Consider the following 24,583-nt stretch of genomic DNA (forward strand, 5'->3'; position numbering starts at 1 on the left):
CTCTTCACGGTGTTGTCTACAAAATTTAGAGAAATTAAACTCATGAGACATATCACCTAAACCAATAGTAACAACATCCTTTTCGCAATCTATCCTAGCATTAACTATGTTCAAGAAGGTTCTACCAAATATAATGGGACAAACACTATCTTGTGGGGAATCATGAACAAGAAAATTAGCAGGATATTTAGTTTTCCCACACAAGACTTCAACATCTCTAACAATTCCAATTGGTGAAATAGTATCTTGATAACCCACAAGTATAGGGGATCACAACAGTTTTCGATGGTAAAGCATTCAACCCAAATTTATTGATTTGACACAAGGGGAGCCAAAGAATACTCTCAAGTATTAGCAGCTGAGTTGTCAATTAAACCACACCTGGAAACTTAATATCTGCAGCAAAGTATTTAGTAGCAAAGTAATATGATAGTAGTAGTAACGGTAGCAAAAGGTAACAGTAGTAAAAGTAATGTTTTTGGTATTTTGTAGTGATGATAGAAATAGCAACAGAAAAGTAACTAAGCGAAGAACAATATATGGAAAGCTCGTAGGCAATGGATCAGTGATGGAGAATTATGTCGGATGCGGTTCATCATGTAACAGTCATAACCTAGGGTGACACAGAACTAGCTCCACTTCATCAATGTAATGTAGGCATGTATTCCTAATATAGTCATACGTGCTTATGGAAAAGAACTTGCATGACATCTTTTGTCCTACCCTCCCGTGGCAGTGGGGTCCTTACGGAAACTAAGGGATATTAAGGCCTCCTTTTAATAGAGTACCGGAACAAAGCATTAACACATAGTGAATACATGAACTCCTCAAACTACGGTCATCACCAGTAAGTATCCCGATTATTGTCACTTCGGGGTTAACGGATCATAACACATAATAGGTGTCTATAGACTTGCAAGATAGGATCAAGAACTCTCATATATTGATGAAAATATAATAGGTTCAGCTCTGAAATCATGGCACTCAGGCCCTACTGACAAGCATTAAGCATAGCAAAGTCATAGCAACATCAATCTCAGAACATAGTGGATACTAGGGATCAAACTCTAACCAAACTAACTCGATTACATGATAGATCTCATCCAACCCATCACCGTCCAGCAAGCCTACGATGGAATTACTCACGCACGGCGGTGAGCATCATGAAATTGGTGATGGAGGATGGTTAATGATGACGATGGCGACGGATTCCCCTCTCCAGAGCCCCGAACGGACTCCAGATCAGCCCTCCCGAGAGGTTTTAGGGCTTGGCGGCGGCTCCGTATCGTAAAACGCGATGAATTCTTCTCTCTGATTTTTTTCTCCCCGAAACACAATATATAGAGTTGGAGTTGGAGGAGCTCCAGGGGTCCCACGAGGTAGGGGGCATGCCCCCCACCCTCGTGGACAGGTGGTGGGCCCCCTGGCCTTCATCTTTTGCAGGTATTTTTTATATTTTCCAAAAAATGCTCCGTGAAGTTTCAGGTCATTCCGAGAACTTTTGTTTCTGCACAAAAATAACACCATGGTAATTCTGCTGAAAACAACTTCAGTCCGGGTTAGTTCCATTAAAATCATGCAAGTTAGAGTCCAAAACAAGGGCAAAAGTGTTTGGAAAAGTAGATACGACGGAGACGTATCATATCTCTATTGGCAAGTTTAATTGTGACATCAATATCTCCTATCTCAGCAGGTGCAATATCATGCATAATTTCTTTGTATAATTCATGAGGTATAGCACTAGAACTGGCACCCATATCACATAAGCCATGATAACAATGACCTCCTATTTTAACAGAAATAACAGGCATGCCTACCACGGGTCTATGTTTATCTTTAGCACAAGGTTTAGCAATTCTAGCAGTCTCATCACAGAAATGAATAACATGCCCATCAATATTATCAGACAAGAGATCTTTAACAATAGCAATATTAGGTTCAACTTTAACTTGCTCAGGAGGTGTATAAGTTCTAATATTGCTTTTACGAACCACAGTTGAAGCTTTAGCATGATCTTTTATCCTAACAGGAAAAGGTGGTTTCTCAACATAAGCAGTAGGAACAATAGCATCATTATAAGTGACAGACTTTTCTTCGACTTTAATAGGTGCAGCTACTTTTACTTCTATGGGAGGATGATATTTAAACCACTTCTCCCTAAGGAGATCAAGATGAGTAGCAAAAGATTCACAGAAAGAACCTACTATTTTAGAGTCAAGTCCATATTTAGTGCTAGATTTACGGAAAACATCGGTATCCATAAAAGATTTAACACAATCAAACTTAGGTGTCATACCTGACTCCTTACCTTCATCGAGGTCCCAATCTTCAGAGTTACGTTTAATTATTTCCAATAAATCCCATTTGAATTCAATAGTCTTCATCATAAAAGAGCCAACACAAGAAGTATCGAGCATGGTGCGATTATTATCAGAAAGCCGAGCATATAAATTTTGAATAATTATTTCTCTTGGAAGCTCATGATTGGGGCATGAATATAACATTGATTTAAGCCTCCCCCAAGCTTGAGCGATGCTTTCTCCTTCGCGAGGCCAAAAATTATATATATAATTGCGATCACGATGAACAAGATGCATAGGATAAAACTTCTGATGAAATTCCAATATTAATCGTTTGTAGTTCCATGATCCCATAACATCACATAGCCTATAGCATGTCAATGCATCTCCCTTCAAAGATAAAGGGAAGACCTTCTTCTTAATAACATCATAGGGCACACCTGCAAGCTTAAATAATCCACAAACATCATCCACATATATTAGGTGCTCATCAGGATGCATTGTTCCGTCTCCTGCAAAAGGATTAGCTAGCAGTTTTTCTATCATACCCAAAGGAATCTCAAAGTAGACATTTTCATTTTCAGTAGGTTCAATAGGTCGAGGAGCAACTCTTTGCTCTACTGGTCGGGGTGCAGATACCCCGAACAAGCCCCTCAGAGGATTACTTTCCATAGTAACAAGTGACAGTAAATTTCAGCACACTATATAAATTTTTCCTTACCAAATTCCACCTACCAAAGGCGCTTCACTCCCCGGCAACGGCGCCAGAAAAGAGTCTTGATGACCCACAAGTATAGGGGATCTATTGTAGTCCTTTCGATAAGTAAGAGTGTCGAACCCAACGAGGAGCAGAAGGAAATGATAAGCGGTTTTCAGCAAGGTATTCTCTGCAAGCACTGAAATTATAGGTAACAGATATTTTTGTGATAAGATAATTGGTAACGAGCAACAAGTAACAAAAGTAAATAAAGTGCAGCAAGGTGGCCCAATCCCTTTTGTAGCAAATGACAAGCCTGGACAAATTCTTATATAGAGAAAAACGCTCCCGAGGACACATGGAAATTATCGTCAAGCTAGTTTTCATCACGTTCATATGATTCGCGTTCGGTACTTTGATAATTTGGTATGTGGGTGGACCGGTGCTTGGGTACTGTCGTTACATGGACAAGCATCCCACTTATGATTAACCTCTATTGCAAGCATCTGCAACTACAACAAAAGTATTAAGGTAAACCTAACCATAGCATGAAACATATGGATCCAAATCAGCCCCTTACGAAGCAACACATAAACAAGGGTTTAAGCTTCTGTCACTCTAGCAACCCATCATCTACTTATTACTTCCCAATGCCTTCCTCTAGGCCCAAATAATGGTGAAGTATCATGTAATAAAGCCCAATAATGTCCAGAATAGTAGATAATATAGCATGGAGCAATCAAAAATTATAGATACGTTGAAGACGTATCACACAACACCACTAGAGGAGAGACAACATACATCTCATCAAAATATCGAATGAATACCAAATTCACATGACTACTAATAGCAAGACTTCTCCCATATCCTCAAGAACAAACGTAACTACTCACAAAGCATATTCATGTTCATAATCAGAGGAGTATTAATATGCATATAGGATCTGAACATATGATCTTCCACAAAATAAACCAACTAGCGTAAACTACAAGGAGTAATCAACACTACTAGCAACCTACAGGTACCAATCTCGGACTTAGAGAGAAGAATTGGATACAAGAGATGAACTAGGGTTTGAGAGGAGATGGTGCTGGTGAAGATGTTGATGGAGATTGACCCCCTCCCGATGAGAGGATCGTTGGTGATGACGATGGCGATGATTTCCCCCTCCCAGAGGGAAGTTTCCCCGGCAGAACAGCTCCGCCAGAGCCCTAGATTGGTTCCTCCAAGGTTCCGCCTCGTGGCGGCGGAGTCTCGTCCCGAAAGCTGGCTTATGATTTTTTCCTCATCGAAAGACTCCATATAGCAGAAGATGGGCATCGGAGGGCCACCAGGGGCTCCACGAGGCAGGTGGCGCGCCTAGGGGGGTAGGGCGTGCCCCCACCCTTGTGGGCAGGGTGTGGCCCCCTCTGGAACTTCTTGCGCTCAGTATTTTTTATATATTCGGAAAATGACTTCCGTGAAGTTTCAGGACTTTTGGAGCTCTGCAGAATAGGTCTCTAATATTTGCTCCTTTTCCAGCCCAAAATCCTAGCTGCCGGCATTCTCCCTCTTTATGTAAACCTTGTAAAATAAGAGAGAATAGACGTAAGTATTGTGACATAATGTGTAATAACAGCCCGTAATGCAATAAATATCGATATAAAAGCATGATGCAAAATGGACGTATCAGGATCACACTGATTCATGATGTGGATAAATAGCAACATCGCTTATTTCAGTTCTTGCCATGATCCAGTCTGTGCTATTTTATTTTGGTTGGATCTGTTGTGCAAGCTTGCGTTTCTCTGTAAATCGTTGCATAAGGCGGATGTAAACTTGTTGAGATGTTTCTAACAAGTACCCTATTTAAGTTAACCGACAAAAGTGCCAAAATCTACAGATAAAAACTCAGTTTTAGCTCCCGACCTTCTATCTGCTTGCTCAATGGCATCCTAGAGTGATGATGCGTCGCTTGTTGTGACAGATGTGGCTGTCTGAAGTATTTTAGTTGTTGTTGACCCTGCTTATCTCTACTAGTAAAGACTACATTTTTAGTTGTTTTGCACATCTTATATCAGTATGCAAACCCCTCCTACCAAACAACAACTTTATACGAAGTGGATTGTCTTTGAAGGGGTTTGGAGGGTTTCAAAGGGATTTGAGGGGATTGGGTGAAAGAGGTGGATTCACCAAATCCTCTCCCCTCAAACCCCCCCCCAATCCCTTCCTGTCAAACGAGGCCTTAAAAGCATCTCCACCCCACCACCATGCCCCCAGGACACCTTTTTAGGCCCAGTTTTAGGCTCGGACGACGCTTTTTGTCGAAAAACGGGCCAGCCACGCCGCCAGCGCCCACCAGGACATCGAAATAGCACCGGCAAACCCAAGCGAAACCCAACGCGTTGGGGAGCTCTTGGGGGCGCCGACGGAAGTTTCAGTGAATCATGTCCTCCCACATGTTTTTTTCCTTGGCCCACTTAATCATTTCCCTCACAAATTTTTGATTGGGATGGGGTGTGGCTGGGAAGATGTTCTCCCATGCACTTCTATTTCAGCTGGATGAAACATTTGGCCCCCTAAGACACCAACTTTTTTGGTTCGATACTGTTCTTGAAGCCTCCAGCGACCGGAGATGCTCTAACAGGTACAGGTCGATCGTGCCGCGAGAGCCAGGGGCGGAGCTACGGGGGGGACGAGCGGGGGCCACCCCCCCCCCCCAAGGGCTGCTCGTACCTACGTATAGAGCAATCTACGCCAAGTAGACTAGGCCAGGTCAAACAGATTTAGGACTAATTGCCCCCCTCAACGGTGCGCTCAAGCCCTGGCCCAGGAACTTTGCAAGTTAAGCCCATGTATCTGTAAGGTCAAGCCCACACCAGGGAAACAAACGGCAGTGGTACGAAGCGTGCTAGCCTGGGACAGCATACATGGATACCTCCGCAAGAGGGTCATGCAAAGATGAATGTAGATGCGGCTGTATCCCAGCAAGGGGAGTTTGGTGCCGTGGGAGCAGTGTGCCAAGACCACAGGGGAGTTTTCTTGGGTGCTTCGATCTTAAAACTCGAGTTTATCACGGATGTGAGCACACTAGAGGCAATAGCAGTAAGGGAAGGCCAATCTCTGGCTGACGATTTATACGAGAACTCCATTCAAATTGCTACAGATTGCAAGAAGGTGGTTGATGATGTGCAGAAGAACTCGGCGGCTAGCTATGGAGCTATAGTGCATGAAATAATACTTCGTGCAAACTCTTTCCTTTCATGTAAAGTAGTTTATGAGTTTAGGAGTTTGAATTTCGAGGCTCACAATCTTGCTAGATATGCTTTGTCCTTAGACTTTGGTCATCATGTATGGCTAGGACAACTAGGAGATCTTGATTTTCTTCCTGTAAACATTATGGGCGATGAATAAAGCATGCGAGATTGTCTCAAAAAAAAAGCTAGTTTTGGAAACTGACTGGCCACGATCGAGGGAATCTAATATATACTTAAAACAAGAGTCAAACAAACCATCACGTTCATCCACATATGTTAATTTTACTTACGCCGTTCGATTAGAAAAATAATGGCTGAGATTTAAAGTTTCTTACGTAACATGCAAATATATGTACCAGCCATATTGGACTTATATTGTCACGTTGGACACATATATGCATAATATACGCGAACGGAAAGGCAGGGATTGATCTCTACGGAGACAAGGATTACAATAGGAAAGATGTAAAAGAAATTAAATAGGAAAGACATGTTGATTCGGATGTGATTGACGAGGATAAAAGTCATGCATGACCATGCATGACCACACAGGCACACATGTTAAGAGACGAGTCCGATTTTCTTAAGAAAGAAAAAAAGATGAGTCAGAGTCCAAACAAAATAATTGCTGCCTTTTTTATCTAGGCTTTCCTAATCTGTACACAGCAGCAAATTCAATCCATGCACGGTAATTACGCATGATGATGCCATGCTGACATTCGAAAAGGCAACAAACAACAACTTCTTTTCTCATTAGCTACGTACATGGGGTCTATTTTGGTAGTGGAAGGAGAACTAAGAAAAAATTTGGATACGCAATCGAAAATAAGAGATGGATATATTCTAAAGAAAAGAATAGATGTAGATATTTGAAAATTTATAAGATCACAAAGAACACGGACATAAGTGTTTTCTTTTCTTTCTGGGAACACATACAGATGTGTTCAATACACAATAATAATAAATTACCCACCATGAAAGTTTAGTGCACAAAAAATGCAAGAACTTATGCATAAACCTGAATATAAAAAGATAGATAATTAAAAAACAAATCAAGATGGCCCCATCTATTATATTATATTATTAAAACAATAGAAAACGAACGATGAAGATTTATCAGTCTAAATTTAAGATAAATCTACAACAGAGATTTACCAGCATAGAAGTTTCTTTTGCATATAGGAGTATCTACAAACATAGATAGATGTTTGAATCAACGTGCAAGAAACAGTAACATACGTACATCTACCAGACCTAACCCAAGCACCCATCCAAAAAAAACGAGACCAAAACGGAGTACAATACGGGTCCCTGCAAAAAGAAAAAAACACAGCACGGCTTGCTTGATTGATTTCCGATTGACTTGATTCCCGGCAGGAATACGTACGCCCAAACTGAGAAGGGCACACCCATACAACACGGCTCTGTGCGAAAACATAAAAAAATCGTAAGTCCATCGGCACACACAAGTACGTCGCCACGTGTCCCGAAGATCCAAGGCATGGCAACAATGCATCTATACACAACTAGTAGAGTGCCCGTGCGTTGCCACGGGCTCTTGAAATAGTTTACCAGAGTTAAATGTTAAATTCCACACATACAAACAATATAACACAAACACAATTATTTAATAACTGAAGTCCATTGTTGCAATGTAATTTGATAACATAAAAAAAATTAACAACATGTCCATATAACAAACTGAGTGATGTTCCAACTGAACATCTATTACAAAACTATTAATATCTAGATGATGCGCTTAAGAAATTCTTTCACAATATCAGGAAAGTTTCATCTAGCTTCATTCCCACGATGTTTTAACAAGTATAATAAAAAATGCTTCCTCAATTCATACCCATCCTGCACAAATAATACATGTAGTTAGTATGAAAAATTCATGCCGAAGGTCTTAAAACATGTAACGCACAATACTCACCATGCAAACCGGCTTGACCAATTCTTTACCGTTCCACCAGAGCATAAAATGAAAAACAAAATAGCCAGACACATTCCTGCAAAACTTTAAATTAATAATATAAAGAATATAGTGATAACAAAAGTAAATGTTTTTGTTATTAATTCATTACCTGTCTATACTCGCTGGAACACCGAACGGAAATAAACGTTGCCATTTAGATATACCAGAATTCCAACAAGACAGCTTTATTTCGAGTGCTTCTTTGGAATCCCTTGCAAAACTTTTTAATTTCAGTGCATGCCTTAATTTTTTATCCTCTGATGATTGTGATGTTTGAATAGGATCCATAATATATAGACAAAATGCCCCTTTGTCGATGTCGTACAAGATGTATCGACCGATGGATGCATAGGGAAGATAAATCTACAAGTGGAGCTATTAGAAACAACAATAAACCATATCTTGTTTGGTAAGGCAAAAACTAACCATATCTTGCTGTAGATAAATCTACATAAACTGCTCTACAACCGTCCATTTTGTAACATTGAGATCGGGCCACTTATGACCTCTGATAAACTCCGGACTATGCTCTGCAAGTTTCAGCCATTTCTTGAGTCCTAGTAAATATTTTATATATAAGAAATATTAGGGATCAAGCCAAACAAAACATGTGTTAAGATGAGTAAAAAAATAGATAGTTGCTGTAGTAGCAAGGTCATTGCGTTTGACCCGAGAACCAAGTGAGTCCAATACTTGGATCTCACATTTTCTGGCATTGGCGACTGCTAGATACCAATGGTAGCCTGGCATGTTAATCGGAATAAATAGCTAGTGTAAATATCATACAAGTCACAGTCACAATTAGACATAAATTTTAATAAATAGTTATACATACGAATTAAATAAAAACAATCCATAATTATATGCATGAATAACGAGACAAAAACTAACCATATCTTGCTGTCGATAAGTATTAACATGACGCACGATGCGACGATATTTTGATGGGTCTATGTCTCTTTCTCCGTCTTCTTTTATCTGCCAAGATACAAACGTGCTAATAATGTGTACCTTTTCACCCGCCCTGTCTTGTAGATGCTCGTGAGCAAGCATGCAATATATGTAAGCATTTATTACCTATAATCAACATTTAGATCATATTTATATTTTATGATATTATATATTGTTCATTTATTAATTACAAAGTTTGTGCAAATTGGTCTTACACCATCATGTAAGAACATATCATCTTTCATAAGGCATTTCAAATCGTCGGTTGCTAACAAGGCATCTCCAATGTCCACGAACTGGGTATTCTTGGGGGCAGACTTGATTGATTCGATGACTGTAATATCTCTAGGGGTACAAACATAGTCTGTCGAATTCATAAAAAAATGAGCCAACTTAGTAAACAAAATGAGACAAATTAGTTGAATACAAAAGGCAATATCACAAAAAAATATTAATAAATAATATTAAGAAATACCTTGTGGGATAACATGTAAATTAGCATCCTTTTTTGGTTTGTTATGAGATATAACCTCTTCGACATTATTGTGTTGTGAATTTTCGTCCCCGAACCCTCAATGGGTTCTTTCCGTGCATCTCCAAAGTCCATATCCATGTCTCCGGTAATCTGAAAAAATAGCCCTTCCATATTATCATCTATAAGATACATACAGAGGAAGGTTAGCTATATGCACCTCTTCTCGTGGTGTTTCAGTGTGGTCTGTCATCGTTGCATCAGTGCATATGTCGGAACCCATCAATTTAGATCTGTGCTGAAATATAATTAATATTTTTTACTGCATCATAAAATCATATATTATATATAATAAAACTAAATGTGAAACTAACACAACTGTTTTCTCCATAATAGAAAAAGCATTTTGTTATATTAGAAAAATATGCTGCTTTTATCATTTTACTAACACAACAATTCAGGGAAAACAACAAACTATAATGTTCATATATAAGTAAGTAGGTGTCTGGAATTGCTTAAATTATTTTAAATTAATTGGATAGGCTATGGGAATTTGTCAAACAAAAACTAAAACAAACAAACCAACATTAACCAAGTATATATGTTTTTTCTATGATTTTTGTTGTGATACCCTTAGTATATGTAATAAGCATAAAAATAATTATTTTTATGAACCATGTTTAATATATATATATATATACACACACACACAAATTTGTTTATTTTGTGAGGTATGTATACGGTAAATGTATATGTTATTTTATGAGGTATAAAAGATAATTACAAAAAAAATTCATCACAGCAATAATTACCACTATACCATGATGAAATATAAATGATATTTCCTACTGCATAATATAATTATATTTTTTTAGACAATTCCACGAAGCTTTATTGATTCGTCACAATGTTTACATGGATGGACGGAAGATTCCCTGGATGCCCCAGCCAAACATGGCGGCCAGCTCCCAGGGTAAGTGCATGCTTCGCTAAATTGTGAGCTTCAAAGTTTGAGCTGCTACGTTCATGAACAATATTACAGAAAGTAAAAGAAAGAGAATGGTTTATAATCTCTTGAACTATAGCCCCATAACTCGACAAAATTTTTTGAATGTCGTCAACCACCACCTTGCAGTCCGATCATCGGCTAGATCCATAGCTTCTCTAACTGCCAATGCTTCAAGCGTTGTTGGGTCCGAAATATATCTGAAAACAATGGCAGAGGCGCCCATATAGCCACCTTGTCGGTCCCTGCAGATAACTCCGATCGCCCCAAAACCACGGCGTGATACCGCCGCATCCACGTTCAGCTTTGCACATCCGTCCTCCGGCGGAATCCAGCGAGGTATGTGCTGCGGTATGGCATTAGTCCGAGCGGTTGGAGCTCTTTCATTGATCACCTGTAACTCTGATAAATAAGAGTTGATAAAACCTTATACTGTATGTTGTGGCTGAAATATATCTTCATGAATGGCCTTTCTCCTTGCTCCCCAGATCGTCCATAGTGTCACTACCACCCCAACAAAATCATCATTGGCTAGTATTTCATGTAAGGCAAACAACCAATCCTTTGCACTTTCCTCCAAGTGGCCGCTCATAGTCTCGACTATATTATCAGGTGCGAGCGCCCACACGCTCCCTGCCATCAGACAAGAGAGTAGAGCATGCCGCCAAGTATCGCGAGCCCCGCACAGCAAACATGTCTCGGTCGTAGCCATATTCCGATTGTTAAGCAGAACCCCGTAGGGTATAGATTGTCTTGCGAGCCGCCAAACTATAATTATATATAATATATAATAAAAATAACATCACAACGTTGCTACGGGCTATAATTAATGCATATATATAAATAAGACAAATGATTATGATCGTCTCCAAGGTCGAAGCTCCTTTATCCCTCATATGCACAGACGTGTTCGAACATCAAACAGATGACCGGCAGGCTCCCCCAAATTCAACTGTCTGGAAGTACATGCTCTTTACCATATATCCTCTCAATCTACAAGGAATAGTTCGTAATCCCACATAATAGAATAAAAAGGTTATATAGCATCTATCCTCCCAATCTGCAGAACAATTAGAATTGATACACATCGTGCCAATTCAATTACTAAATCTCATCCCCAATTTTGTTGGCAATTTTGTTTCTCAAGAGAAATGCATTCATACAATTTTGTCCACTTTGGATTATTCCCTCTAAACAGAATGCCATTGACCTTTCTGTTTTGGTAAGCCCAGCAAGTTACACATAAAAAATGGAGTACTTATAGCATGAATGATTTATATACTATATTGATAAATTAGGACATTCGTTTGAACTTACAAGTATCATTTTAAAACACATTACTATAGAATTCACTTCAAACTGTCATCTCTCATGCTATTAGACCAAAGAAGCATCCCCATTTAAATAGACCTTGTGCCTGCGCAAGCACTTGCAGTAATGTCGGCTCCTGACCAGAGTTAAAATAGCTTCCCATTAACAATAATTCTTTGTGGCCATGATACCCTAAGCCTGCTACGATTCCTTTCCAGAGCTATATTTAATCAGACCATTGAACAACAAAGTTGGTTCAAATAGACATAGTTTGTGCAAGTGAAGAATGCAACAAATCACTCATCAATCTATGGTTCAAATAGAAGTCAGTTCAGATGCAACCAAATGTCGCAAAATCTTCAATGTATGCAAGAGTGCCAACAAAAGCCAGTTCATCTTGTTGTTCCCAATCCATACTGGTTGTTCCCTTCATGCTTTGGTGGTTCCTATGATTCATGTTCATCAGTCTGTAGGGCATTCCCACATGCACCTGTGATGTCAAGCACCAATCAAGAAATGAACAAGCTAACAAAAACTATACTAAACGGAGGCCAGCAAAGATATGTTGAAAGAAAGGTCCAATAGTTGAGCACTATTTTCATATTACAAGTTTGGCAATATCAATTTCAATATCTACATCAAACAAAGCCTTTTAAGAAAAATAAATCATATCAACGGATTTAATATGGAGGGAGGATTCTAGATAGTGGGTCTCACTGAAAATAAAGGTGACGGGTTGTGCTTTATACTGAAGCGACAGTAAAACAAAGACCGTCAGACTATTATAATGTAAGGCATGCACTGACACGTCGTTGGTGTTGTAGCCCTTCGCCGTATGTGTGATTTCAGATTTATATGTGTTTGATAGAAGAAAGATGATTGACTGAACTGCAATACAACCATCAGGTTGGGCATTGTTTATGCATTGGAAGGTAACTACAACGGCAAATAAAAATGAAGGACGAGTAAACAAAAATGAAAATAAACTCTAGCCGTTATTGCCCAATTAGAACCGTTGGATAATGTACAACTCTCATATTTTCAACATACCTTGAGTAACGGTAGAGAGAAGATGGCCGCATGTCAGTTCTGAATGGGAACAGAATGCAAAGCGTTATTTTTCAACCGGCTGATTTTCTGGCTGTTTAAACCACTCGGGACGCACAACACGTGTCCGGCCCCACGCACCACTTCCTTCCCTTATCTCCCGAAGTCGCTCGTCCTCTGTTCGTCTTGCTCCCCGCTCGTCCTCTATTCGTCTTCCTCCCCCAGTCCCAATCCCTTGAACGCTCTCTTTCTCTCCACCACCCCATCTTCCATCTCACCTTCTTCTCCAACGCCTCCCACGCTAGCCATATGTGCCCCTCCACGTGTGCTACCCCCCCCCCCCCCCGCTGCAATCCATGGTGTCTCCGCCATTGATGCAAGCAGAGGAGAGCTGCACAACACCAAGCTCCGCTGTAGCAGCACCTGAGCTCCGGCGCGGCCAGTGTTGCCCTGCGGTTGCCGTTGCAAGCACGTCAGATGGAACGCCGCTGGTGCTGCCGGGAGGGGTGCTGCAACCGATGGATCTCATCGGCGGTGGCGGATGCTTCCAATGCAGCGCGTGTGTTGTTGCGTCCTCGCAGATCTCGGAGGGCTCTCGGAGGTATACCTGGACGCGAGCCGAGCCGAGCCGAGCTCGGGCCGAGCCAGCCATTAGCTCGCCCAGCACGAGCCGAGCCAGCCCGAGCTAACTGCTCAGGCGAGCCTAAGTAGCAGGCTCGACCCGAGCTGTGTGCTGGCTCGGTCCAACTCGGCAGCTCGTGTGCACTACACATCAGCGTGCAGACTACTCCCTCTCTTCCTAATATAGTAGTATTTATATGTGCTAAGTGCTAACTTTGACAGCAAATACACCCAAGTGCTAACTTTGGACAGCATCAACACTGAAAGCCTGAAACTTTGACAGCATGTACACCCAAGTTTGGACAGCATTAACACTGAATGTCTGAAACTATTGACAGAAAAATACACACAGGTTTGGACAGCAAGTACACTGAAATTTGGACATCAAATGCACCCAAGTTTGGACAACACTGAAGAAATTGAGATGAACATAAACCATTCATGAGTTTAGCAAAATAAGATGACATATGTCACATCCATAGTTCAAAGTTCAATGACAACATAAACTTAATAGTCCAAGGTTGAGAAGTTGACATATGTCACATCTAAAGTTCAGGCAACATAAGCCATGCAAGAACTCCATCATTCAAGGGTGACGACCAATATAGATCCATTGCTTGATTTACTTCCATGTGCAAATTTAACAAATGCATCTTGATGGTCTTCTCCCTACAATGTATCCTACATGTAACAATGGTTATTGTAAATAAGAAAAGCCTACAAGTAACAAAAGTAAACTAAAAAAATCTTACAAGTAACATACTTACTAATAGTTGCAATCTGCCACACTTTTAGGCAATTTGACCTTCTCCACATCCTCCTCATCATCATCTTCTTCCACATCCTAGTTTTGTGCAAGTTAGCCATTAGATTTTTAGTTTATGGCAATAACATGATGCATATTGAAATTATACGACATAAAACATAGATCGAAATCATACCAACACATTTAAGTCTTTGTGAGCACCCTTGATATAGCTTCCGCCACACACCAATGCCTCCACCATGTATGGTTTTAGAGAGCTTCGATAATCATCCAGAATTCTTCCACCGGTGCTAAAAGTGGATTCAGAAGACACCGAGCTAGCAGGGATAGTTAAGAATCTTCTTGCCATGTTTGCCAAAACAGGATACCTAAGTGCATTCACCTTCCACCACTCTAGCAGATTGAAAGTGGCAACCATACCCTCATTTGCATCATCCATATAGTTTCTCAATTCACTCTTAGATCGTTTTGTAGAAGTGGATGATAAGAATGAGAGAAACTCAGAATCTGCAGGTGGCATTGAGGTACTTGTATTGCAAGTATTCTTGCATTGAGGTTCAGCTTGCCTCTTTTGAGAATCAAATTTCTCATACAACTTGTCCAAATCTTTCTTGAATGCAGACAACTCAGTTTCAGCCTTATCCTCATCATAGATCTGCCCAAAGCACCAATCCACGTACTTCATTTTGTACCTTGGATCCAGGAAAGTGGCAAGAACCATGACATTGTTTGGTTCTTCCCAATATTTGTTGAACTTGTCCATCATAGCATGTCCCATAGCATTGTAGGTTTTGTCCTTATGAACCATCGCTTTTCTCAAAGCAATTTTGATACTCACAATGTGGGGATAAAATATGTTGGCGGTGGGATAGGATTGACCTGAAAAGGCTGTAGTCACTCTAGCAAAAGCAAACAACAATGGTTCAATAAGCTGAAACATATCCCATTCTTTGTTTGTAGGCTTCCACTTGTAGTTGGCATCCGAATCAGCATAAGACACCAAGGCTTTCCTATATGGTCGTCCAGTTTCCAACATCTTGTATGTAGAACTCCACCTCGTGCAAACATCTAGGGTCAAATGCGCTCCAATTTTAAGGCCTAAACTCCTGCAAATCTCAACAAATTTGTGCAGCCGGGAAGGGGACTTCTTGAAGTACTTCACTGTCTCCCTTAGGTTCGTTACCAAAGTGCTCATGCAGGCTGTCCCATCCTGCACTACCAAGTTGACAATGTGAGCACAACACCGGACATGGAAATATTTGGCTTCAAAGTCTGTCCCTCTTCGAACAGAAAACATTGCCTTCAAATCTCTAACAGCTGAATCATTGTTTGATGCATTGTCTAGTGTGATGGACACTATCTTGTTTTCTATCTTCCATTCAGTCACACATTCAAACAACGCAACAGCCATGACGTTTCCACTGTGAGGGGGGTCCAACTCCATGAACGCAAGCACACGAGTCTGCATCCTCCAATGTTTATCTATATAGTGTGCCACTACACACATATAAGAAATGGTTTGGTTACTTGTCCACATATCTGTAGTGAGACTAATGTGGTCCACATTCTTCAGGGCTGCCTTAAGGATTTCCTTCTCTTTATTGAAAACCCTCAAACACTCAGCTCTTATTGCCTTCCTACCAATTTCTTGATATAGCGGGTTCGAGTACTTCATCACAATATTGAACCACTCATGTTCCACCATCCTGAATGAGTAGTTATGGACAGCCACCATTTTTGCAATCAACTCCTTCATAGTTGTGTGCTCATACCCATTGGATGGCACACCTAGAGGAAGACCGGATTCACCTCTAACATTGGACGGCTTGTACCCAAGCCGTGATTGTATAAGTTTCGTCGCAACCTTGTTCTTGAAGATCTTACACTTCTTCATATGCCTATTAAGTGTTGTGGTGCTTGAACCTTGAACATATATGTATAAATTGTGGCAATGCATGCACTTTGCCTTCAACTCTTCAACCTTAGGATCCTTTTCTGATTTCACCTTCACCTTCTCAAAAAAAGTCCAACAATCTGAACTCTCCCTGCTAGTACTGGACTTGCTACTGCCCTTGGTAGTGACCTTGCGCTTGACTTTCACCCCTTTCTTGCGTTTCTCTCCCGTTCTTGCATTGTCTTCTTCTGAACTAACAACAAACACATCAGTCTCACCTCCAGGGGACTGAACAATATCCATTTCATCCTCTGACATGTCATCTCTAAGATCATACGAGTTCTCTTCTTCCTCAGACTCGGACTCATCAGCAGGCACATACACATTCTCATCCTTCTCTTCCTCATCCTGCTCCTGGACACGATCCTCTTCCGGCTCATGTTCCTGTTCAAACAATGATATTTTGAAGGAAAATCCACTAAATATTTGTAGGGCAAGTATACTGAGATTAGGACAGCAAGAATGAAGTTAAACATATGCATCCATCTATAGTTTCTACAACAAAAAAATTGAGCCCTCAATAAATAGGGGCATTACATGGGCATAAATACTCACTTTTTAGACAGTATATACACTCAAATGCACCCAATGTTGTACAACATATACATTCAAACGCGCCCAATGAACAGCCAAATAATAACTTGATTCCTCCTACACAAAGCTAGCTAGGCTAGCAGACTGAATAATAACTTGCTACATCAGAAATAGACAATCATGTTACAGACTGTAAAATATTATGCAATTGCTACAAAATATCTGCAGGCGCAAAACTGGAGGACTCTGGTTGCGTTAGACTTAGTCATATGCAAATCTTCAGGAAACAATCAATTACTTAAGCACAACTGATTATAATGGACAATAGCAGATGGGCATAAATCAAGTGGAAACAATAGGAAATTTACTACTTCTTTTGTTGTTCTCTAGCTTATCCCTATGCATCACACAACAAGCTCACAAGCTTTATTTATATCCAGAGGAAAGAAGAGCAGGCCACTGCTTTGTGCTTACCCAGGACTCAGCTTCAGCCGGAGAAGTAGGCGTGACGGAGGTGTTCGCGGAGCCGGTCCAGCCGGATGCAACAGCAGCTGCCGCCCGCGCGCCGATACCTTTGTTGTCAGGTAGACGCCGAGGCGGAGGCGGGGGTGGCACTGCTCGCGCCTGCTGCTTTGCCCTCACAAGCGGGTCAACAAGGACGATGCTTGGATTGGCCTTGGAACGAACGGACGGCTCGATGCCGGCGTCCATGGAGCTGGAGGTCTTGCTTCTGCCCTTCTTCTTTTTTCCAATCGCTGGCTCCTTCCCAAGAATGGAGGTCAATGACCTCTCTTTCTTCTTCTCCATGGCTCCTTGGGCGATCTGGACAAGCGGCGTGTGTGTCATCGGCGACACAAGGAACTGCAATGGCGGCGGCCGGCGGAGGCTGGCTAACCTAGCGCTGGGGGGAAAGAGGATGAGTGCTGCGCGGGGTGAGGTAGAGCGCTAGGTCAAGTGACTGGTGCTGGGCCACTTTGGGCTGCAGAGTTGGACGAGCTCACGGGCTGGCTCGAGCCGAGCTGGGCTCGGCCCGAGGCCGAAACAAGCCCAATAACGCAGCTCGGCTCGGCCTTTTTGTTTCTCGGGCTGAATCAAACTCGGGCCGAGCCTGGGCGAGCCCGAGCCGAGCCTGAAAGCTCGAGTTCGACGTCCAGATTTACTCGGAGGGCAGCAGAGCTGCAGTACACCACACTGGTGGGTGGCGGAGCTGCTGTTGCGACGGGGCATCTCTCCTCAACTCCGGCTGCTGTGGAGCTTCGTCACGACACCGGTGCTGCCATGAACGTCAGTCATACGTTGCATTGGAGCTTCACCGGAGCCGACGGTGCTGCATTGGAGTCTCGCCGGACACGTCAGGGCTATAGTAGAGCTCGTCCAGCAATGGAGGTTCACCGGAGCGTTGGTGCTGCGTTGGAGCTCCGCCGGGGCTGCAATGGAGCTCCGCCGGGGCTGCAATGGAGCTCGCAGGACGTCGTCGGTGCTGCGTTCAAGAACCGCGCGGGGTAGCAATGGCGTTGTGAAGCTGCCGCGATGCGCTGCTGTCGTGGCGTTGTTGTGATCCAACAGCCCCAGGACACGGATCTGACGCTGAACAGGCGGCTGATTCGTAGCAGCGGCCGAACAGAATTGCATGCCCTATAGAAAGAATAGCAGGATGGGAAGTTTATGGCCCAAAATGATCGAAGAATATTTTGTACAATCTTACAACTCTAGGATTCAGATGAAGTAGAAAATATAGAGAAACATAACCACTATGAAGAAAACAATGTTATCATTTTTTAACCAACCAGTGTACTCATCGAATTCAAGGGGCACGTGAACAGTACCAAATCATGATGGTTGTGCAAATTTTCCACTAACATTACTTCTAGAAGTACATGAATCAGTAACGTGTAAATATTTTTTTTTCACTCAGCTTGGAATCGGCAAACCAAAAGAATCTACAGGTTTTCTTCTTTAGCCTTTTGGCCAAGCGTTGTCATTTTTGACAGATTTTTGCGATGCCTATTTTTGAGATCCTCAATTACTACCATTTACATTGGATCTTGACTGTTGAACTTCTAGGTAGTATGTATCAGTTCGCATAATCAGGCAAACACAAAGCTCTAAAAGTAACATATCCTTTCTTAGTAGCACCAAAATTCTGTCATTTATCTCTAAAATTCTCAAGGAAATATTTTCTCCTAAACCCTAACTCGTGATGAATTTCAGACAACAAGTATGCAGTTGCAGACACAAAGGGCACACGCAGTTGACCATGAGGTTCTTGAAGGCAATTCATCTAACGCTTGGTGCACACCCAAGAAATTTACAGGACAACAATACTCACAGTTTGGAGAAATGAGGTGAGGTCTTCTGGCTGGAATGTAAATGGTAGTACCCATCTTTACATCCTTGTGCTAGTGTGTGGGTCGCTACTGATGCCCCATGCGATGTCACATGATGTGGCGAATGATCGAACCAAAAAGTACTGGTTTGAGAAAGATAGTTGACCTGGGCAGGTGTTTGAGTCTGGTTATTAGTCGATGATGTAGGTCCTGGGGACTCTTGGTCATATGTTTTGCCAGCGATCAGTGTCTCTTTCTTTGAGAACAAACTCCAATCCGCAGAACAAGCATCAAGCAAATGATCAACAAAAGGAAAATGTATCCAACTATGTATGCTCACATATCTCCATATGCTCAATCTGCTTTTTATGATGTTCATGGTATATGAAATGATTAAATGTCCTTATTCACCCTTAGATATATATTTGCCAAATCATGAAGTCTAGTAGCTGCCCTCAAACTCTGTAAGGATCAGGCACATGCTAAGGTATGCAGCCCACGTTAGGCTGTGGCGGGAAGGATTACAGGGACTTTTTTTCCTACAAGAAAATGAAAAGATCTATTTTTCACAGAAATATAAGTGAGCATCTGATTCAAGGAAAAATACTCCTAAGGCAAGTATAACAGTTCATGATACTCACCTAGCATTCACAAATAGAGATTGGCCATGCCTTCACTGCCTGATGAGGTTGTCAGTTTTATTTTTCCTTGTTCGGCAAAGATAATGAAGATTAAAATGATGGGTCTAGTATGTCACTTCAGCAAAGTAACCTGTAAAAATACAGTACAACACTCATTTCAGCTTTCGACAATATTGGCAAATATCACTTTCAGCTATAGGATGCAGTCACCATATTTTAGTTAGATGAACACAGATTAATGCCAAACGTTTTCATTAGTAGAATATAATGGAACAATTCCATTCTCAAAATGTCAGAACATAATGCATCAAGTCCAATGAGATACACTACCAGAAACAAATGATTATAATTCCCTAAACACATAACCATACCGTTAAACAACTATCTTCTTCTCCTTTACCGCCCCTGTTGATGGGGCATCTGGCTCACAATCCAGCCTCCACCCCCACTCAAGGTCTTCTGATCGAGATATGGAAGAGTCAATTAAAAGATGAAATTTGAATTTAAGATTATTTCAATTCTGCAATGAAGACAAGGCTAATTAATTTATAGTGTGTCGGCCCTACCAAGATTAACCGTAGGAAGCGCCTCTAGAACCAGAATGAGCAGCTCACATTCACTATGTTGAGTAGCTGCATGAGCTGCTCATTCTAGTCCTGGAGGTGCTTCCTATGGTTTTAGTTGTAGTCTCAGATCTCTGTATTAGCTGTGTTTTCCAAGCACCTTTGGCTTCAATAGCAGCAGTGTGCTCTTCTGCATCATCATATGAAGAGGACTCCAGATATGGATGCACGGGTAGATTCACTATCATGAAGTAGCATAGGAGTGCTAAAAAGACTGACTCAGACCTTGCTACCGCCATATATTTCCCGGCGTTATTCAGCCTTCGGTAATCATAATTCTGTTAGCATGGTATCAAGTATCATACTGCAAGGCATCCTCACTACTGCTGGAGCAGCCTGCAGTTTTCAACAGCATGTAAAGTGGCATTAGGGGTATACCTTAGACTCAAAACTTATAACCTGTTTATACTGATCAAAGGAATAAACAACCTATCAATTAAATCAAAATCACATGACATGGCGAATGATCAAACCAAAAAATACTGGTTTGAGAAAGATAGCTGACCTGGGCAGGTGTTTGAGGCTGGTTATTAGTCGATGATGTAGGTCCTGGGGACTCTTGGTCATATGTTTCGCTAGCGATCAGTGTCTCCTTCTTTGAGAACAAACTCCAATCCGCAGAACAAGCATGAAGCAAATGATCAACAAAAGGAAAATGTATCAAATATGCACACTTAAATATCTCCACATGCTCAATCTGCTTTTTATGATGTTCATGGTATATGAAATGATTAAATGTCCTTATTCACCCTTAAATATATATTTGCCAAATCATGAAGTCTAGTAGCTGCCCTCAAACTCTGTAAGGATCAGGCACATGCTAAGGCATGCAGCCCACATTAGGCTGTGGCGGGAAGGATTACAGGGACTTTTTTCCCAACAAGAAAATGAAAAGATTTATTTATTCACAGAAATATAAGTGAGAATCTGATTGAAGGAAAAATACTCGTAAGGCAAGTATAACAGTTCATGATGCTCACCTAGCATGCACAAAACAGAGACTGGCCGTGCAATCTTCACTGCCTGATGAGGTTATCAATTTTATTTTCCCTTGTTCGGTGAAGATAATGAAGATTAAAATGATGGGTCTGCTATGTCACTTCAGCAAAGTAACATGTAAAAATACAGTACAACACTCATTTTAGCTTTCCACAATATTGGCAAATATCACTTTTAGCTATAGGGCGGAGTCACCATATTTTAGTTAGATGAACACAGATTAATGCCAAACGTTTTCATTAGTACCATATAATGGAACAATTCCATTCTCATAATGTTAGAACATAATGCATCAAGTCCAATGAGATACACTACCAGAAACAAATGATTATAATTCCCTAAAGAAGTGTGTACATAGAAATTATAGCCAGACAACTTACTGTAAGCATGGGCTCCCACATGGCAAAATCATTATTCCGTTCTGATAAGACCAGCAAAATATCATAGACAGATACCAAGAAAACGCCAGAGCAGTAGAAAATATTGATCAATTATTGGTTACTGGCAAGAAAAAAGGTAGAAGGAACCATAGTATAAGTAAAAAGGGAACCGCAATTTAAGTACAATGGAACCATATGAGTATATGAATGTAGTTAAGGGGGAGCTTGTGTCGTATCCATAATTCTCGTTCACGGTGGTTGACTTGCCAAACCAGGTGGACCAATTATCCCAATCACCATGAAATCATTGTTCTCCATCAAATACTTCAGAAAGGAAGAAGTAAAAAACACGAGTTCAATTTTTTATGCATGCCATTTAGCAACCAGTAATTCTAAGTTTCAGTTGTAACGTAAACATATAGGACGCAAGTATCAATAGCCGGATTGTATATATGTCAAGAACAACTGTGCGCAATACAAGGTATAGCTCTACAAATAATTCTAGTGTACACTATACATATATAGGTTAAGAACCACTGTGTACTGACCAGCCCTTCTGAAATCCCTGGTCCTATGTGATAACATACACGAAAAATCCTGCTAACCTGGAAGGTTGTGGGCACTGCTGAACCAAATGTTGAATTCAGAGAGAAGGAAGCAACAAACGACTCTATTAAATATATCCAGGGAGAATAATTAACGAATCCATATGCTTAATGCTGAATGAGACATCAATGTGTGCACTGGCTCAGATCAATCGTAATCACAACATCCCTCCAGTAGTATGTACATTTGCTAAGTTTTTGTAGTGACAGAGAATAATAGCATGACATACGTACATTCAAAACTCGACCAGTTTCCATTGCTATCATGCCCAAGGGAATTGTCACAGATCTACTGATCCTAAGTTACTTTGATCCCAGCATTATCAACGTAGCAGACACAAGCAAAATGGTAGATTCTGATTTTCCCACCTGGGTGCATCCATCTTGCCCGTCGATAGGAGGAGAGCTCTTCCTTCTGCCCTAAAAACGTCGATCCTTGGAGGAAGGACTTCCATCCACGTCCTCACCAAAGGGACCTGTAAAAGCACAAAAGCACAAGCAGTAAACAACTCAAGACCAAAGGAAACATCAATTTCCACCGCTCACATCAACTTTTCTTACCATCTCATCGGTTGCAGAAGGAAGGCCTCGCGGCCCGTGCCGCGGCCGCGGACACTCCCTGCCCGGCGACGATGGCGGACGACGAGTCAGGGGCCCCGACCAGGTAGGCGTGCTAGATGAGGTCGATGCCGGCAGGTGGGGCGGAGGGGCAGCAACGGAGGAGGAAGAGGTGGATCCACGACGACAACAATGGATCCACGAAGGCGGAGGCGTCCGAGGGGTTCCGCGGCGACGGCGGCGGCGGATCCACGATGGCAGCGATGGATCCAAGAAGGCGGACGTGCGCGTCCAAATGGGGATCTATGGATCGGCTTTCGGCTCCAGAAGGGCGGCGGGTTCGTTGTGCGAGTGGGGCGCCTTTGATGTGAGACCGAGGGCGGCGGCAAAGGGATGAAGGGCGGCGGCGGCGAAGGGGTGAAGGCGGAGACGAACGAGGGAAGGGAGTCTAGCGTGCGAGTCGTTCTCGCTCGAGGGCATGTGACGTCGCTCGTACGTGCGGGGTTTTTTCCGCTGGTTATTTTTCATAGGGTTTTTTATCGCTGGTTAATTTTTGTAGATTTTTTTTTCGTCGCTTGTCTCGGGCGCGATCGGTGCTTACGACCTGAAGAGCGCGGGGGCTGGTGGAGGACTCGGTATGTGGTTTTGTCGGTTCGTGGCGTGTCAGCGGGAGGTGGGAGCAAGTACCAAAAAGTATCAAAAAAGACCGGGTGAGGTGGGACGAAAATAAAACCCGGAACGCGGACTACCAACTGAGACATTAGGAGTAGAGACAATGTTGGAGGCTGAGCTGATGGATCAGATCATGATTTGGACTGAGTATTAAGAGAAGAGAAGGTGGAGTAAATTTCTCTAGAAGTAGATGGGCATGACAAAGATTCTACAATACATGAACCTGAAAGAATGGCTACCCGAATATCTTTATCGTAAGCCTCGCTGATTAAAAAAACAATTACAGAGTGTTCCAGCTACATTATATGCATGTTCCACACAATGTAAATCCACATCTAAATGAAAATTATCCTTGAAAAATCCAGGCTATTACATGGAAAGTCAGGAAACTAAACAGTATAAAGAAATACAAACCCTATACTCCAAATAAAAATTTATGTATAAAGTCTAGCTGCGGGAAAAATATAGTATATGAATATATATTCCAATTCTTGATATTGTCATTCACTTAGACTGATTTAATTTAGGTCTACAACAGACCGAACTAATTCGCTCCCCTTAGTCAAAATAATCATCCTTTTAATTACTTCTGTATGGCTTGATCGATCGGGATACAAATAATTAAACAGAGCATGTGTAGCCATGCTATTATTTTTCCATGAATAAAAGCTATGGTGGACTAACTAACCTTTAAGTAATTTTATGAAGGATATCGATGCAAACAATATACATGTTGGGTACTTGAAACAGATCAAATCATTTCGATAATAAGCTGTCTTGCATGATGTACTTAAAGGGATGTGGTTTCCATATAGCCATAATATGTCCTCCTTTTGGATTTTAGGAAAGATATTATATGGTTCCTCTAATGTATTTCAAGTAATTTATGTACTTTGTCGACAATA

The 24,583-nt window shown here is 41.5% G+C and overlaps 1 protein-coding gene and 1 long non-coding RNA gene across 3 annotated transcripts; both read right to left on the reverse strand.

The window, feature by feature from the left end:
* Positions 1-12,306: 12,306 nt before the first annotated feature.
* LOC125522169 (uncharacterized) lies at positions 12,307-20,519 on the reverse strand. Of its 2 annotated transcripts, none has more exons than XR_007289646.2 (3): positions 20,408-20,519; positions 20,213-20,300; positions 12,307-12,441 (listed from the first exon to the last, which is right to left on the reverse strand). It is a non-coding gene; the product is annotated as an uncharacterized LOC125522169 (long non-coding RNA). The 2 variants fall into 2 exon arrangements; XR_007289648.2 differs by having other exon boundaries at positions 20,213-20,297; positions 20,408-20,513.
* On the reverse strand, positions 14,386-17,725 carry LOC147961848 (zinc finger BED domain-containing protein RICESLEEPER 2-like). Its single transcript, XM_087535891.1, has 3 exons — positions 17,348-17,725; positions 14,561-16,723; positions 14,386-14,463 (listed from the first exon to the last, which is right to left on the reverse strand). The coding sequence occupies exons 1-3, from the start codon at positions 17,717-17,719 to the stop codon at positions 14,386-14,388; spliced, it is 2,613 nt and encodes an 870-aa protein (XP_087392017.1). The 5' UTR covers positions 17,720-17,725.
* Positions 20,520-24,583: the final 4,064 nt, after the last annotated feature.

This window comes from Triticum urartu, chromosome 7A (genome assembly GCF_056163025.1).
Source record: "Triticum urartu cultivar PI428250 chromosome 7A, HENAU_Tu73, whole genome shotgun sequence".
Lineage (NCBI taxonomy): Eukaryota > Viridiplantae > Streptophyta > Magnoliopsida > Poales > Poaceae > Triticum > Triticum urartu.